Below are 16,162 nucleotides of genomic sequence, written 5' to 3'. Positions count from 1 at the left end.
TCTTTTGTTTCCTCAATGAGAATTGTCGATCGTTCCTGTTGTGTACTAGAAGGGAGAATGTCAAACCTTTTATCCTCTGGCTCCTTAGAGAGGTTTTCACCATTGGATATGCTCTTTCTTTTTACTTTTGTTGGATCAAATAGTGCCACAGTGTGGTTTTCACTGGAAGATCCATGTTTTATTGTTATATTTTTGCAGCTGAAAGGTTTGGCATCCGCCCCAAAGTATGCTACGCTATTAAGTTCTATGGCGAATCTAGCTTTGTGATCCCCGCTTAATATGTTATCCCGTAGTTCCAAAAAGTCAATGATTGCCTCATCATTTTGGAAATGATCAAGACATGGGGGATAAGGTTGGTTCCATTCGATGAGTTTGGGATGGATAATGGGCATTACCTCATCGATTAGGTTTAGTTCGTTAGATGTGTCAGTGAGGGTTAAGATGTTATGGTGAAGTTCATTGATGGTACTCTCCCTATTAGAATCAGGCATAGGATGTGACATAGGGTCTATGGAAGAAGTTTCCAGTTCAGGAACCCAAAAGGTCTTTATTTGTGCTTCTCTGTAAATGGGGATGTCTTTGCGGGGTGGAGATAGTGATGTGTCTTCCTCATCTAAAGTATTAAGCTGGATGGAATCAAATTCCCATTCATGTGAGTCAGTCTCTAAATCACTTTCCAACATCCAATTAATATACCATACTGGGATGTCCTTTGTGTTAAACATTGTCGGTGTGATCGATTGATGTACTTTTGTAGATGAAATGATCGGTGTTGCAGGAAGGATTATGGGGATCAATGAATCTGATACGGGGAGTATCGGTAGTGTTGACTATGCTGCTTCTGCTGGAACCGTTGGTGTCATAGATACTGCTATGGGTTCTGATATAGTTGTTGCTGCTAATGGTGCTTTTATTGTTGCTGCTAATGGGATCACTAGTTTGATTGGTGGGATGATTGGCATTGTAGATGGTTGTGTTGGGATTTTGAGCCTCGATGGGGCAGTTGCGATGGTGTTTGATGTTTCTTTGATAATAAAAGGTGTCCTCTTTGCAATAGGCTGATATAGTGGTTTGCTAGGTTTTGAATCTGAGTATAGGAAAGATCTCCTTTTCAAAGCCTAGGCTTGTATTATGCTTGGGCTTTAATTCCGGTAGCAGTGGTTCATGTCTTCCTTTTTTGCAAGGTCCCAAAGCACTCTGACCATCATAACCCATTCTTTGCATAATGAGGAGGCCTTTGCCATACTGATCCATGTGAAGTGTAGCTTGTGGCATATCAGTGGTGATGGGATCTTTATAGATCCATTCCGCTAAGTCTTCATCTTTGGTTTCTTCTTCTTGACTCTTCCCAAGGATGAAAGGCGTCAAAGCACATGCTAGTGTGATCAGTGGTTATTGAAGTAACTGCTATGGTTTGCCATGTGTTTTAGGAGAAGTGGGTCTTTGTCCCACACAAAAGAGTTGACTCAAATTGTATTCCTCAGGACCTTCCTCTGCTATTTTCATCTTAATCTTTTCTTGCTCGGGTATAGTGGTGTTCGAACTGGCAAGAGAGGCTGGACTTATATATGATGTGGAGGAAATGGCTTCTCTATTGTTAGGAACGGTAATCTTTGGTTGATGACTGATCTTATGACAATATGAAAAGGGATTTGCATCACCCAGGATTGTAATCTCTACACCGTTATGTGGGAATTTGATACACTAATGGTAAGTGGATGGAACAGCTTGCATGGAGTGTATCCAAGGTCTTCCTAACAATAAATTGTATGGAAGAGGAAGGTCCAGAACTTGACAGATGATGTGCTTCACCATAGGGCCCACTCAGATTTGTAGTACCATAGCTCCTTTGGATGAATGCTCTGCATCATCATAAGCTTTGATTGTGATCTTCTTGCGAGGATCCACTGATTCTATTGCATATCCCAAAGCTGTGACCAACTGCAGTGTACAAATATTTAGGCCTACTCCATTATCGATCAAGACTTGCTTGATCCTATGCTAGTTGATAAATCCTTCAATGTGTAGGGAAGCGTTATGAGGTTGCTGGAGTGAAGAGTTGTCACTTTCAGAAAAATTGAGACAAGGTGATGACTTTAGACTTCCAACCATGGCTTGGAATTGAGCTGTATTTAGGTTTGCAGGGACTGACGCCTCTTCGAGAGCTTGATCCAAAATGGTTTTATAAGATGGAGATAGGCGCAATAGCTCTAAGATAGATATTAGTGCAGGTGTTTTGTCTAACTATTCCACAAGGCTATACTGCTTTGGGATAGATGGGGTGCCTTGTGGAGCTGCTTTTATAGTAATCTTGCTGCGACGTGTAACAACATTGCAAGTGGAGCTGGGATTTTTTATGGTTATAGTTGCAATTTGTTCACTGGCATCATATAGGTGATTTATAGTATAATTATACACGGCCTACGTATAATCAGTGGTATTAGTGCCTCTCATGGAAGTAGAAGGACCCCTTTGATCTTGTGATGGAAGTGGATTTTTGAACATCAGATGATCATTGTTTGTTGTTTTGGGGTCATGTCCTTCAATTTCAATTTCACCTCGGTCAATAAGATCCTGAATAAGATCTTTTAATCTGTGACAATTGCTTGTCTTGTGTCCTCTCCCTTGATGGAAATCACAATGTTCAGTATCCCTCTACCATGCAGGTTTGACTTGTGGTTCGTAGTTTGATGTTTTAGGTAGGGTTACCAGATTTTGAGAAACCAGTTGTCGTAACACTATTTCAATGGGTTCCCCTAAGGGAGTGTATGTTCGCTTTTGTTTTTGTTGATAAAGTTTGGGTTCATCATGAGATGTAATGCGGCCTTGATTTGGAGGAGCAACCGTGTTAGTCTGAGGTGGGGGATTCTGTCCTACAAATCGAACTATAGGTTGTGCACTTTTGATAGTTGTTGCATCCACAACCCCGTCGTTGATGACGTTTTTGTTTTTGTTCCAGAAGCTTGGTTTGTCGCTATTGAAGCGTGGGCGAGGACCATCCTTTTGTTCATTATAGATTTTGATAAGTCCTTTCTTGATGAGAGCTCGCTCACATTTTAATCCTTTGGTGATCATTTCATTGAAAGAGTCTGTGTCTTTGACATCCAGGTGAAATTCCATTTCTTCGTTTAAGTTGGAAATAATTATTTCCACTAGTTCTTGTTTAGGTAACTGAAGAGAACGTATGCTAGACATTTGATGCCATCGTTGCAGGATACTGAGAATAGTTCACCTAGTTTTTGTTTAGTGTTACATAGATCAGCCATGGTGATATCACATTCAATGTTATGAGAGTAATGTGCCAAGAACTTCTGAACTAGCTCTTCAAAGGTCCTAATGCCATCTGGTAGTCGGGAAAACCATGATGTGGTTGTTCCTCCCAAGCTTTGGGGAAAAAGTTGCATTAGGTATGTGTCCTCGTATGCCACTTCGAGGCAAGTTGAATGGAATTCTCTGACATGATCACTAGGATCTCCCTTTCCTCTATACTTTTCGAATTTGGGTGTTTCGAATCCTCGTGGAAAAGGTGGCATATAAAGATTCCTATCAAAGGGATAGGGACAAATGTCATTGAGTGAAAATTGATTAGTTTTCACACCACTATGAAGTTGTTGGGCGATATTTTCAACTTGTTGCCACAACATCTCTATTTCTTTTGGAGGAGGAGGTGGTAGGTTACCTCGAGGAATGTTATATCTTATGGGATCTCTACCTCTTTCTTCTTCATGGCGACTTTGTCGTTCTGATGCTTGTCTTAGTTGTGCAAGATCAAAGTCAGAGAGGAGCTTGGCTCCTTCTTGAGAAAGCTTTAAAAAGTGAGCATCCGCATTACTCCTGAGTATTTCATCAAAAAGTCTGTTAAAGAGAGGGTTGTGATGAGCCCTTTCTATTGTTGCAGGAGTAGGAGTACTTGGGTTTCCGTTATTCGCATTTCCTCCAAGTGCTTCTTGAAATTCATTGATATTTTCCTCCTCTTCTTCTTCAATTTCTATTTCTCGTTGCCTTGACTATGATCGGGTGTGAGCCATTTTGTTTACAAGTTTTTGTTGAAGTTGGGTGAAAATGATGATGAGTTGTTGATGAAATGAAAGATTGGTGTTGGGTGAATTGTGTTGCATGTGGATCTCTAGCACTTAAAGGTAGATGTTACCAAAATTATTTCTTTGAATTGTTTGTTGTGTTTGATAAGGTTTGATGTGATAAGGTGTAGAGAAATTTGAGATGTGTTACAGACTTAACTACCTAGTAATGAGAGGATTCACTCATAAACTAGTTTTAACCTGCGTAGATATGTCTCTTAGGATGAGTTTATCCTAGATGTAGAAACAATCTAAAAGTGATGTGATGTGTTTGATTCAAGCAATATCCAAAAGAGAACTTAGGACAAGAACCTCTTAATGTTTTGAGAATTGAAATGGATTGATGATGAAGTGATGATGTGTGAATGAGATAATGGATGAAATGTTTTAACATCAATAAAAACTTTGTGTCACAAATAGAACAAATTCTACCTCTTCCCTTTTGAGTGTTGGTGGCATTTCTCGAGCTACGTTGTATGCGATACAAATGTTTGGGAAGAAGTTGGGATTAATCTTGCCTCCTTGGTTTTTGTGATAACTCAAAGCTCTATATTGCATAAAAGCTCTATGGTTAATGATTTTGAATCAAATTCATTTGATTTGCCTTGAAGGTATAGACGCATGTGACGTAGAAAAACTCTATGAGAGACAAAGATTTGTCTATTTAGATAGAAGAATTTCCTCCTTTTGATCAAAGCCTTTGATCTCAATGGTCTTCTTTTCAAGTTGATGTTTTGATGAAGATTCTTCTTTCTCAAGATGTGAAGAATGGTCATAAAGTTTGATACTTTTCTTTGTTTTTGATCTTTTGGTTGTTTTGAAAAATGTTTGGTTGGATGAATACTTGTTTTGATTTTTTTATTTTATGATGTTTCTTTGACAAGAAAACCAAGCAAGCACACAAACACAAGAATGTTGCCTTAAAGGCACAAATGCGTATGGGTCTAGATCAACCCAATCCTTGGACTTTTTATGACCCTTTCCTTTAAGTGTATTTTAGGTGTTTTTCTTTCCAAATCCTAAAGTCGGCTCAATTTGCACTTGGTCTTTGACTAAAATGAAAACACTTCAAACACTTTGTATCCCTAAGGTCAAATGGCCAGTTGTGATAAATTCAGCCCACATCTTGATATTGCTTTGACTTTGGTACTACATACCTTATGAATCCCGTCATGGCAGGTAAGGATGTGATATACTAAGTCTTGTACAAGCATAACAAATAGATGATCCCTATGATGGGGGAGTCACCACTTTCATCAAGCCACAAGTGACTTTTCAAAAAGCTATGTTTCTACTCAAGGAAATATCTATGGTGAGTATCTTGGGAGCAAAATCATCTATGCTCTTGCACTGAATTATATCACAAATATCCTCAATCAATAGAACGGGTGGGCTACTACTTAAAGGTGTTTAGTAATTTTTGATGTCTTTGGACATAAGTTCATTCTGCAGTGACTCACTTAAGAGCCTTGTAACTTATGGTGGGGCCCATTTGTCCTTTTGGCAAGTTACACTGTAGGAATAGCTATACCCAAGGCTACAGTTTTCGCTCTCACCTGATTTCTATAGCGGCTCGAAGGATTTACCGCGCGAGGTCGTTCCCAAGAGTGATGTCTCTCTTGGCAAGCCTCTCTTAAAAAGATAAAAAGTTTTGAGTGTTACTAACACTTTTCTCTTGCACCTAGGACCACAAAAGCCAAGGGAGAGGATAATGTGTGTTAGAAGTAGGACCACTCAACCAACCTTTTGCACAAGTGTGCCAATCACAAAAAACACTTGTTCTTTTTAACTTGCCATTGCAATGATTTTCTATCTAATTGGAGATGTTGCTCCAACAACCATGATGTTCTTTTTAACTTCAAAGGCAAAATGTTTAACTAGAAAATGAAATCTTGGTCAACTTAATAAAAAGCACGTTTTGCTTGAAGTAAATCGCTTGTAAAATTGAGACAAGTTGATTGTGAATTTTACTTGCACCAAAATTTGAAGCGTGGATTGTAAATTTTAGTTTGATGCAAGAAAGAAATTTGTCTTGTTTTGTTTTAAGCACCAAAATAAAATGAACCTAACTTGCAAGGAAGTAAATTAGTTTTGTTCAATTTTTAAAACACCAAATGTAAATGATCCTAACTTGCAAGAAAGCAAACTTGTTTTGTTCAATTTTTAGAGCACCAAAAACAAAATTTTGATTTTTAAGGAAGTGAGTTTTAGACCTGCACAAAAAGAAAACAGTTAGTAAAATCCACACCTAAGGGGGGGCTTCCACAAGCCTAAAATAAACCAATTTTTCAGTTACAAGGCCTTTCTTACAATGTTTTGTTACAATAGCACTAGTCTGTGTGAAAACAGAAGTGCTAGTTAACCAAAAACACGTTTTTACAGAAACAAAAGCGCTAAAACAAGAATTTGACAGTGAATAAAAAAGCACTAGAACAAACTCAAAAGCGCTTAAATAATCACAAAAGTGCTAAAACATGCACAATAGCGCCAAACTTGAGACAATAGCACTATTGTAAAAACAATAGCGCTAGAATATCAAGTTGCAATAGCGCTACAACGCGAGCAAAAGCGCTAAAGCGCAACCTGTGTGACAATTTCAACATTCAAACATGTTAGTTGGTTTTTTTTTTAAAAGGTTTTTAAGTGTTTGTGATTCACGTCGGGTTCACCAAATGATGCTATGCAAAAAGGACAAGGTTAGGATAAACAAACACCTGAACAAGAAACAACAAGAGTCGATTGTTAGATGTTAGAAAATCACAAATTAAAAACTATCCTAAGCAAGCATATCAAGAAAGACACTACTAAGCAAAAAGAAAGCTTAAGGAATCTACAAAAAGCAACTAAGCTCCTCCAAATTCTCTCTACCATGCTGGTAGTTTCTCCTTCCTTGTTCCTCTCCTCTCCAAGTTCCAAAATAGTGTATCTCTCAGCAGCTTTTTGCACTATGGATGCTTATGGAGATTCAAGATTGTAAATGATCTCAAGCTTATGCTATGCAAGTGTAAAACAAACTAATAAAACATATTATGGAAAAGAACTAAGATTTATTTTAGTCCAAGATGAAAATATATAAGTTATTTATGCTAAATGATCTCTAAAATTCACTATAGGTTAAATGCATACAAGTTTTCAGGATCTGGATTATGAAGAAATGGGCTCTATTTATAGGAAAAATGGAGCAATGGATGGTTGAGATTGAGTAATCTCAACAAGGGTCGGGATTGAATGATTTGAGATCCATGTGAGGGCTTTCAACCCAATCCCAGGATGACAAGTGTCAATGTGAGATAGGTTGAGAGGAGAGGGAATAAGCATTAAATGCTTGACATGACCTGAAGGTTAACTTGGAAGTTAAGGTCAAGGTTAGTTGAATGGATAAATTCTTTATTCAAAGAATAAAGCTTTTATCCAATGGATAAACTCTTGTGCAAAGGCAAAAGGGATAACCATGGTCAAAGCAATAAATGCTTGAGGAGACACATGAGTGCAAGTTGAAATAACCATAAATGGTTATGTAAGAGCCATTAATGGTTTTGGAAGACTTTAGAGGTAAAATTGTTGAACACACAAAACATTAAATGTTTTTCAAAGACTCTGAAATCTTTGAGAAGTGACTCCAAGTTGCTTAGGAATGTGACAATAATTAGGGGATGGATTAGGCTAATTAGGAAGGGCTTAGAAGAATCTAGAAGGGGGTTAGGATTGCAAGTGGATTTGGTGGGTGAGGGAAAATAAGATTTTTAATTAAAATAAAATTCATTTATTTCAATAAATAGGTGCAAGTTGCATTTGTAGGAAAATGCAAGTTGGGGGGAATAAATGATTTAAATAAATGTTTTATTTAATTTATTTAAAAGAGGAATAGGGGATTTTAATGAAATAAATATGATTTATTCATTTAATTGATTTGAGATTTGGTTTAATGAATTAAATTAAATTGAATAATTTATTTAATTAATAGGAGAATGTTTGAAGATGAATTAATTAAATACTAATTTAATTAACTGATGGCTAGTGGATTTTTAATCAAATAAATAGGGAATATTCATTTAATTAAAATGGACAGATTCGTGTGACTACAATTACAAACTTTACCCTTTAATGTTGGGCACTAGTTAAGTTTGTGTATTTTAGTACTGGACATTGCCTTGTTCTGGAGGAGATGTTAGCTCAAATTTGGAAGCTCTAATGTTTGATCTGAAGTTGTAAAGTCTCTTACTTATGTTGTGCAAGAATTTTTTGTTCATTTCAAAAGAGATATGGCATTGGCAAGTTGAGTGATGGAGATGGTCTAAGTGATGGTCAATAACATGACTTATGAAGACCTGAGATCTATTAAATAAAAAATAATTATTCCATGCTTGATTAATGTACAGGAATTTTTGTGTTATTAATTCATGCTATAACATTGGGATAGTAAATCTTGTATGCTTCTATCATTGGTATTTCCCTTCAAGATAATTCAGTTCTATGAACTATTTGTAATCTCTCTCTGAAATACTTTCAGGACAGATCAAGAAGTATAAGAGATTGCATTCAAGGGAGAAAGAACTTGATGCTTGCAGTCATGGGACTGAGTTGATGGCTGAAAATGTTTCTTTGAAGAGGATGAAATAACATTCAAAGGAGTTTGACAAACCTATAGAAGCATCTTGGATGAGAAGCTCGGGAGGTTGATGCAAGAATTTGAGCTTCAGAGGGAGCAGCTAGAGAATCTGCTTCAATTGACTTCTGAGGATCTAGATCATATTGGTTCAAAGGGAGTGGACCATGTCAAGATGGTTTCTCTAATGATCAACAGTCAGAGGACTATAATTCATGGGGTGGAGTCACATGCATGTAGGTTGAAAGGCCTTTATGCTGAAATCTAAGACATGATATTCCTGGATAGATGGATACTTGGAGAGCTTGGGATTCACCAAGAGTAATAAAGACTCCAACCTTGTATTTCATGACTAGTCAAAGCATGTGGAGATCATATATCACCATAATAGAGATATGGTGCAAAGGGATGCTATTCAATTGAGGTACATTAACTCTGGTGGTCAGATGGTTGATATTCTCACCAAGCCTCTTGCCAAAGAGAAGTTTGTGCATTTTCAAGACAAAGCTTGGAGTGGTGAAGAATGAAGCCCTAGCTGAGATTGAGTCTCGACATCATATATATATATAAAATACTAATGCTGAGACTCTTTGAGAAAGATGTTTAAAGTGTAAACTCTTGTTAATGCATTTCTCTTAAATTAGAGATACTTGAGGTGTAAGCCCTTATCTCCACCCTCTGATATGGTTCATGGTGTATTTCATGTGTGTGATGTCATGACAACACCATGTGAGAGAGTCCATGGTGATTTTCCTGTACTTGTGTGTTTACCCTCTACATGAGCCATGGTGAATATCATTGTGAGGTGACAATTTCACAATGATGAACACTTGTGCATCTTACATCATTGTGAGGTGATGATCTCACAATAATGGTTGATATCTCGTGAGGTGATATCTATGGATAAGCCATAATGGTGGATATCACGTGAGGTGATATATATCGATAAGCCATAATGGTGGATATTACGTGAGGAAATATCTATGTATAAGCCATAATGGTGGATATCACGTCGTGAGGTGATATCTATGGATAAGCCATGATGGTTGATATCTCATAGAGGTGATATCTTTCCTTTCCACATATGGATGTAGTTGTTGTGGTCAATCATCACAATAAGGTGATGTAACTTGTAAATGTTAAGAAGGATTCCTCCCTAGCTAAGAGGTCATGTTGATTCTATTGTAGTTGTGGTCAGAATCCACAAGCCGACATTGATATCACAAAGGTTGTGATTATATTTATATTATTATTGTGAGATAATATAATAATATTATAATTATAATGTATAATTATTATATTATATGATAATACAATAATTAGTATATTATATTAATAGAATAATAATTGGTGTTGCGTAGAAGAGTGGTGGCCCTTGGTGTAAAGACACCTCTCACATATACATAATGAGATGTGTGATCTCATTCGTAGGATATAATAATATAACAAAAAATAACATCCTCTAGCAATATTTGTTTAATTCAAAATTCTTATGATTTTTGGAACCCTATCTTCTAATGCACTAAAACTTTTAATGTGTTCTCTAGACAATGATTTTTTTTCTTGGTGAAAAATCAAGCAAGGATGCTTGGAACAAATCTAGGAAATTTTGAAAAGGTTCATCAACCTTACATCCTCATTTTAAGAATAAAAGGTATAGTTTTTTACCCATAAACATAAAAAAATAATTTTCGGGTTGTAAAAGTTGATTTTGACCCCAAAAAAATGTTGAAACAATATTTAACTAGAATAAGTTGATTAAAGTGACATGAACCTCTTCAAGATACTTAATTTTTAAAAAGGCTCAATTAGCTTCCTAGATCAAATGTTATGGCCATAAAAAGTTGGGCCTTTCCGATTACAAATGTAAGAGCATCTATGATGCATAAGATAGTTGTAAGAGGGAGTTACACTGAGTGATCAATTTACGATACATTTTATGAGATATCATAATACATATCTGAATGGAGATAATGGAGCCAAAATGGAGCACCTAAGTTGGTGAGTGGATTATTACGAGCTTATGGTAGGAGGAGGGAATCTACCATTTTGAGCCTATAGATTCATTTAGGGATTTGGGTATTTGAATATGATTAGGGATTTGGTTGACATGTTTTAGACATTTTGAGTTCATGGTTTATGAATAACCAGTTGATGGTTTCATGTATTACTTATGTTTATCGGATGCTTGAGATGAGAGTTTTGTAGTGAGTTTTGTAGGTACTATTGTATTGTCATTATTTCCCTAGATCTCTTTTTGGTTATACTCTTGTAAAGACTTAAATTTTATAAGTGTATTGTAACCATTGATTATCAGTAATGCATTATGTTGTTTCTTAGTGTGGGTTTTTCTCCTAAATAGGTTTCCCACATGTAAATCATTTTGTTGTGGTATATTACTTTTGTGTTTATTTCCTTGTAATTATATGATAAATTTAATTTTTACACACATTTCCTTTCATAGATTAGTGCAATAAGCATATTTTGCACATTGGATTCCTTTCATTTTGTACTATAAAGATTGATCACCTCAAGTATTAGGTATTAGCGATAATTTTTTTTGTTTTAATATTTCTTCAAGTGGGAACCTATAGAAAGTAGATCTTGTTGCAAGCAAATGGAAAAGAACATCATAATAGAGATCGTGAGGTTCATTGGCATTGAATTTGAGATGTGAAATATAAATATGGAGGATATTCTTGTGAAAAGAGATTTATGGGATACTCTATCCAGATCTAGATCCACTATGATGCCACAATTTTATTGGGATCTATTTGTAAGAAAGCTAAGGTAGCATAACAATTTCCTACACTAATATCGAGAGGAAGGTTATGCAATTTGTTTAGATATTTACAGTAGTTACAAAAACTAAACATAAGATCATTCATACCACACCACTATGATTTAAGTGGGTAAAACCATTTTGAGAGAAAAAACCCTACACTCCAAAAGGCACAATATATTATTCAAAAATCAACAATATTACAATATACTTAAAAATAAAATTTCATAGGAGTATCACAAAATAGATATTCAAAGGAAAATAAACATATATAAGGCTCTTTCTCACACAAACTCCATATCAAGCACCTAATATATAGGAGATATGACACATGCAATAGTCAAGTGGTGTTTACAAAACCATGAGTCATAAACACCCAAAAAGTTGCACCCTACTTATCTCTAATCAAGGATTCTCCATGGTGTGTCAAAAAACACAAATGTAACTCTACCTTACAAATATTTGTGTGTCCAACACATTTTTCACATTTCTCAATTTAGGAGACCAAAATTTTGGAGGCCATAACTTTTGATCTAAGAGATTGATTGATGAACCATTTGAACCATGAAAAATATTGTGATATGCTCTATCAAGATTCACCATTTATGAGAAATTTTGGGTCCAACAATGGCCTTTAAGTACCTAAAAAATTGACTTCAAACTTTTAAAAACAAAAAATTTAATAGCTTAAAATCCAAACATGATCCTAGGTTAAATTTTACTAGCTTGTTCATTTGGCAATTTATAGCTTTAGGAAAAATTCAAATCCATTTGTGTTCAAATGTAAACACTTAATATTGTTAACCATTTTTGTTTCATGTCAATGTGCATATCATATTTTAGCTTATTTCTTAATTTTTTATTTATTTTTACAAAGGTTGTTTAGGGGTTTACGTGTTGGTATATGCTAAAAAGTGGTATTTTCAATTCAAATTAATAAGTTTTGGTCTAGAAGCTTGAGATTTTTAGCTAGGTTCTTGCCTTGTCCATGTCCCTCTTTGCAAAGGCTTGGTAAAATAAATTCACCTTGGTTAAGGAAAAAAGATTTTCAAAGAAGATACAACATGTGGGACAAGGAGCGGGAATCCCAAATTTCAAATCTGGGAATGGCGGACTTCCTAGGGAAGGCATATTTCCTAGGGAAGGCATATTTCCTGGGGAAGGCATTTTTTCTAGGGTCAGAACTAGAAATCAGGCAAGAGGACAGACATCTCAAGGTACAGAAGAGGACAAGGAAATAGTCCAATTAGTGGAGGATAAATATTCCAAAACTAGGGACCCACATGATAGAGGTAAAGGTAAAAAATGGTCTTCACTCTTTGGAGTGAAGTCGTTGGCTAAATCAGGGCTCTCGAAAGTTACAAATATCTTTGATCCAGTTTTAGGGTTGGTTGCTATTTTTGTTCCGGATAAACTGGTAGATCTGACTGTCGCTGGTTTAACCATGACTTTAGTTGGACGATTTACTGGCTTTAGGCCTAACATTGATGTTGTCAGGAATTTCATAAGGAGGAAATGGGTTTTAAAAGGTCAAGTGGATGTGGCAGCGCTGCCTCGGGGGTTTTTTTCCTTTGCTTTTAACTCTGAAGAAGATATGAATAAGCCTCTATGTGAAGGTCCATTGATGTTCGGCAAGTCAACTTTGGCTCTTCAGAAATGGGTCCTGAACCTCACCCTTGATGAATCCTTCTTTGTATCGGCGCCAGTCTAGACATGCCTCCTGGGTCTCCCGCTGGAATTCTGGAGTGAGGAAGTCTTTAAGGGTATTGTGAATTCTTTTGGAGAACTTCTTTTGATTGATCCAATGACGGTGGCTAAATCAAGGTTAGTCTTTTCTCGCATCTATGTAAATGTTAATCAAATGACGGATATGCCCCAATCTATAGAGATTATTTCTAAACTAGGGAAATGGACCCAAGCTATTGAATATGAATCACTCTCGTTTGCCTATTTCCATTGCAAGAAATTGGGGCATTGGGCAAAATCATGTCCGCTTAAGAAGAGTAAGGAAAGCAAGACTGATAGCAATGTGAAGTATAAAATGATTTGGCAAATGATTGATAAAAAAGGAGACTCATCAGCTGAGTGTGATCAAAATAAGGAAGTAATGGAACTAGTAAATGAGGTTAAGAAGGGTGAGAATAGTAATAATGAAAAACAGGATTGTGTCTGCTCTAATAACCAAACAGAGAGTACTAAAGAGGGGGAGAAAGGTAGAGAGTTGAACAACAAAAATAACCCAGAGGACCCAGAGGTTGGATCTGTCAGTCAGGAGAAGAAAGAGGTAATTCCCAATGAAGTTGTGCCTATTTCTTCTTTCTCAAAATCAATTGAGGAAAACTTCAATGAAGCTCAAGTGTTTAACCCTTCTGATATCGAGCCCTTATTGATTTTAACTAATGGAAGCCCAAAGCCTCCTCAATGTAAAACCTCATCACATAGTGTGGTAATGGATATCTTGGAAGGAAATCTCCAGATTCTTGGTTCGAAAGAGGGAAAATTGAATAAGGAGGAACTCAATGGAGGTATCTCAACTAAAAGCGAGAATAAGAAAAAGGCAGATGTTGGAAGCCAGAACAAAAAGCAGGGGAGGCCATCTCTAAAACATCAAAGGGAATAGGAAAGTTGGAAGAACCGTGCTGATGGAACACAGTGTTCCATCGAGTTAGCCCTATCTTTGGTTAAAGTATGAAGATAATCTCTTGGAATATCAGAGGGTTGAATGCCCCTCATAAGAAGGATGTGTTATGAAACATCATAAGAGATCATAAACCAGATGCGGTCCTTGTTCAGGAAACCAAGATTTCTAAGGATAAAGTGGAAAAGATTAGAATTTTTAAAAATAATGGTGTCATAAGATCTAGCTCCGAGGGAGCTTCTGGAGGAACTGCGATTTTTTGGAACCAAAAAACCATTAAAGGTAAGGAAATCATCTCTGCTTTTAATAGGAACTCTGTGCAGCTTGAGCATATTAAGGATAACTTCATATGGGTGTTAACTAATGTCTATGCGCCTAATACCAAAACTAGGAGAGTTAAATATTGGAGAAGCCTTGCTGATGACAGACTTAAGTTTGTTGATCAAAACTGGGTAATAATGGGATATTTCAATACTCCACTAAAAGAGGAAGAGAAGATGGGAGGTCTCCCCTTGTAGCTTGATGGGAAACAAGACCTTATGGAGTTCATTAATGATCAAGCTCTTACGGATGTGGATCTTCAAGGGATTAACTATACCTGGACTAATAGAAGAACCGGAGCTGACCTGATTCAAGTGAAGTTAGATAGAACTTTAATTTCTCCTGAGTGGTTAACCAAGTATAATTGCTCTCTTGCTTCTGTTATCAAAATTGGATTAGACCATTATCCTATCTCTTTTACTGCCAACTCTTTTTCAGCTAAGAGAAACTTCCCTTTTTGATTTGAAAAAGTATGGTTATCCCATCCTTCCTTGGAAGCTTGTGTTGTTGATTGGTGGAATTCTGAGGTTGAGGGTACGACTCTCTTTAGAATAGCTAAAAAGCTCAATATTATAAAGGCTAAAATTAAAATCTGGAATAAAGAGATTTTTGGGGACATCTTCAAGAGTAAAATTCAAATTAAAACTGAAAGAAAAGAAGTTCAGGATAGAATCCAAGAGAATGGGTTGTTTGATGAATTGAGGGTGGTGGAAAATGTTCTTTTGTCTAAATACCACACCATTATTTCTAATGAAGAGACATTCTGGAGACAAAGATCTAGAGCCTTGTTCTTGAAGGAAGGTGATAAAAATACCTAGTTTTTTCACTTAACTGCTCTTAAGCATAGGGCGGCTAACAGGATATCCAGATTATCCTGTAATAAAGGGATTTTAACGGAGGATAATGTAATTAGAAAGGAAGCTCTGGAGTATTTTGGCACCCTGTTGGGAGAAGTGAATAACCTGGATATCAGTAATCAAAACATCTTGTTGCAAGCTATTCCATCTACCCTGATTGTGGAAGACAATAACTATGTATCCCGTATTCCCTCTAATTAGGAAATCAAAAAGGTGGTGTTTTCATTTCAGGGAGATAAATCTCCTGGACTAGATAGTTTTCCAATGTTTTTCTTCCAATGTTTTTGGCATATTATGGAGACTGACATCTACAAAGGTGTTAAAAAATTCTTTGGCTCTAGAAGGCTTCTAAAACAACTGAATTCTACCTTCATTGTCCTAATTCTGAAGATCCCAGGAGTTGATTCTCTCAATAATTTTAGACCCATTAGTCTCTGTAACTCTGTTTACAAGATTTTATCCAAGGTTCTGACTTCCAGGCTACTGGAAATTCTTCGAAGAATTATCTCTGTCTAGCAGAATGGTTTTGTCCCTGGTAGATAGATTCTGGATTCCATTATATCTGTTCATGAAAATATCCATTCCCTGAAAGTGGCTAATAATCGGGGTTTCTTTCTGAAGTTAGATATGGCTAAAGCTTATGATAGAGTGAACTAGCAGTTTCTCCTAAGGATTATGAGAGCATTTGGTTTTGGTGCAAAAGTTATTTAGCTTTGCTCTCAACTTATGGAAACTTCCTCTTCTGTTGTTATTGTCAATGGATCCCCGTCAAGTTTCTTCAAAAGCTCTAGAGGTCTTAGATAGGGTGACCCCATATCCCCTATCTTGTTTACTATTTTAGCTAAAAGTCTGGGTAGATTTATTTTTAAAAATGTGGAA

General features: G+C 36.3%; 1 protein-coding gene across 1 annotated transcript in view; it reads left to right on the top strand.

Annotated features, from left to right (window-relative positions):
- The window catches only part of LOC131045822 (uncharacterized), a 105,131-nt gene that overhangs the window by 43,614 nt on the left and 45,355 nt on the right, over positions 1 to 16,162 (top strand). The window contains exon 3 of the mRNA XM_057979482.2: positions 13,431 to 13,992. Within this exon, the coding sequence (XP_057835465.2) occupies positions 13,431 to 13,992 (562 nt within the window). The remainder of the gene's footprint in view (positions 1 to 13,430; positions 13,993 to 16,162) is intronic.

The sequence above is a fragment of the Cryptomeria japonica genome, chromosome 3, assembly GCF_030272615.1.
Source record: "Cryptomeria japonica chromosome 3, Sugi_1.0, whole genome shotgun sequence".
Taxonomy (NCBI): domain Eukaryota; kingdom Viridiplantae; phylum Streptophyta; class Pinopsida; order Cupressales; family Cupressaceae; genus Cryptomeria; species Cryptomeria japonica.
Note: the sequence above shows the minus strand (reverse complement) of the source record. Positions and strands in the feature narration are given on the sequence as shown.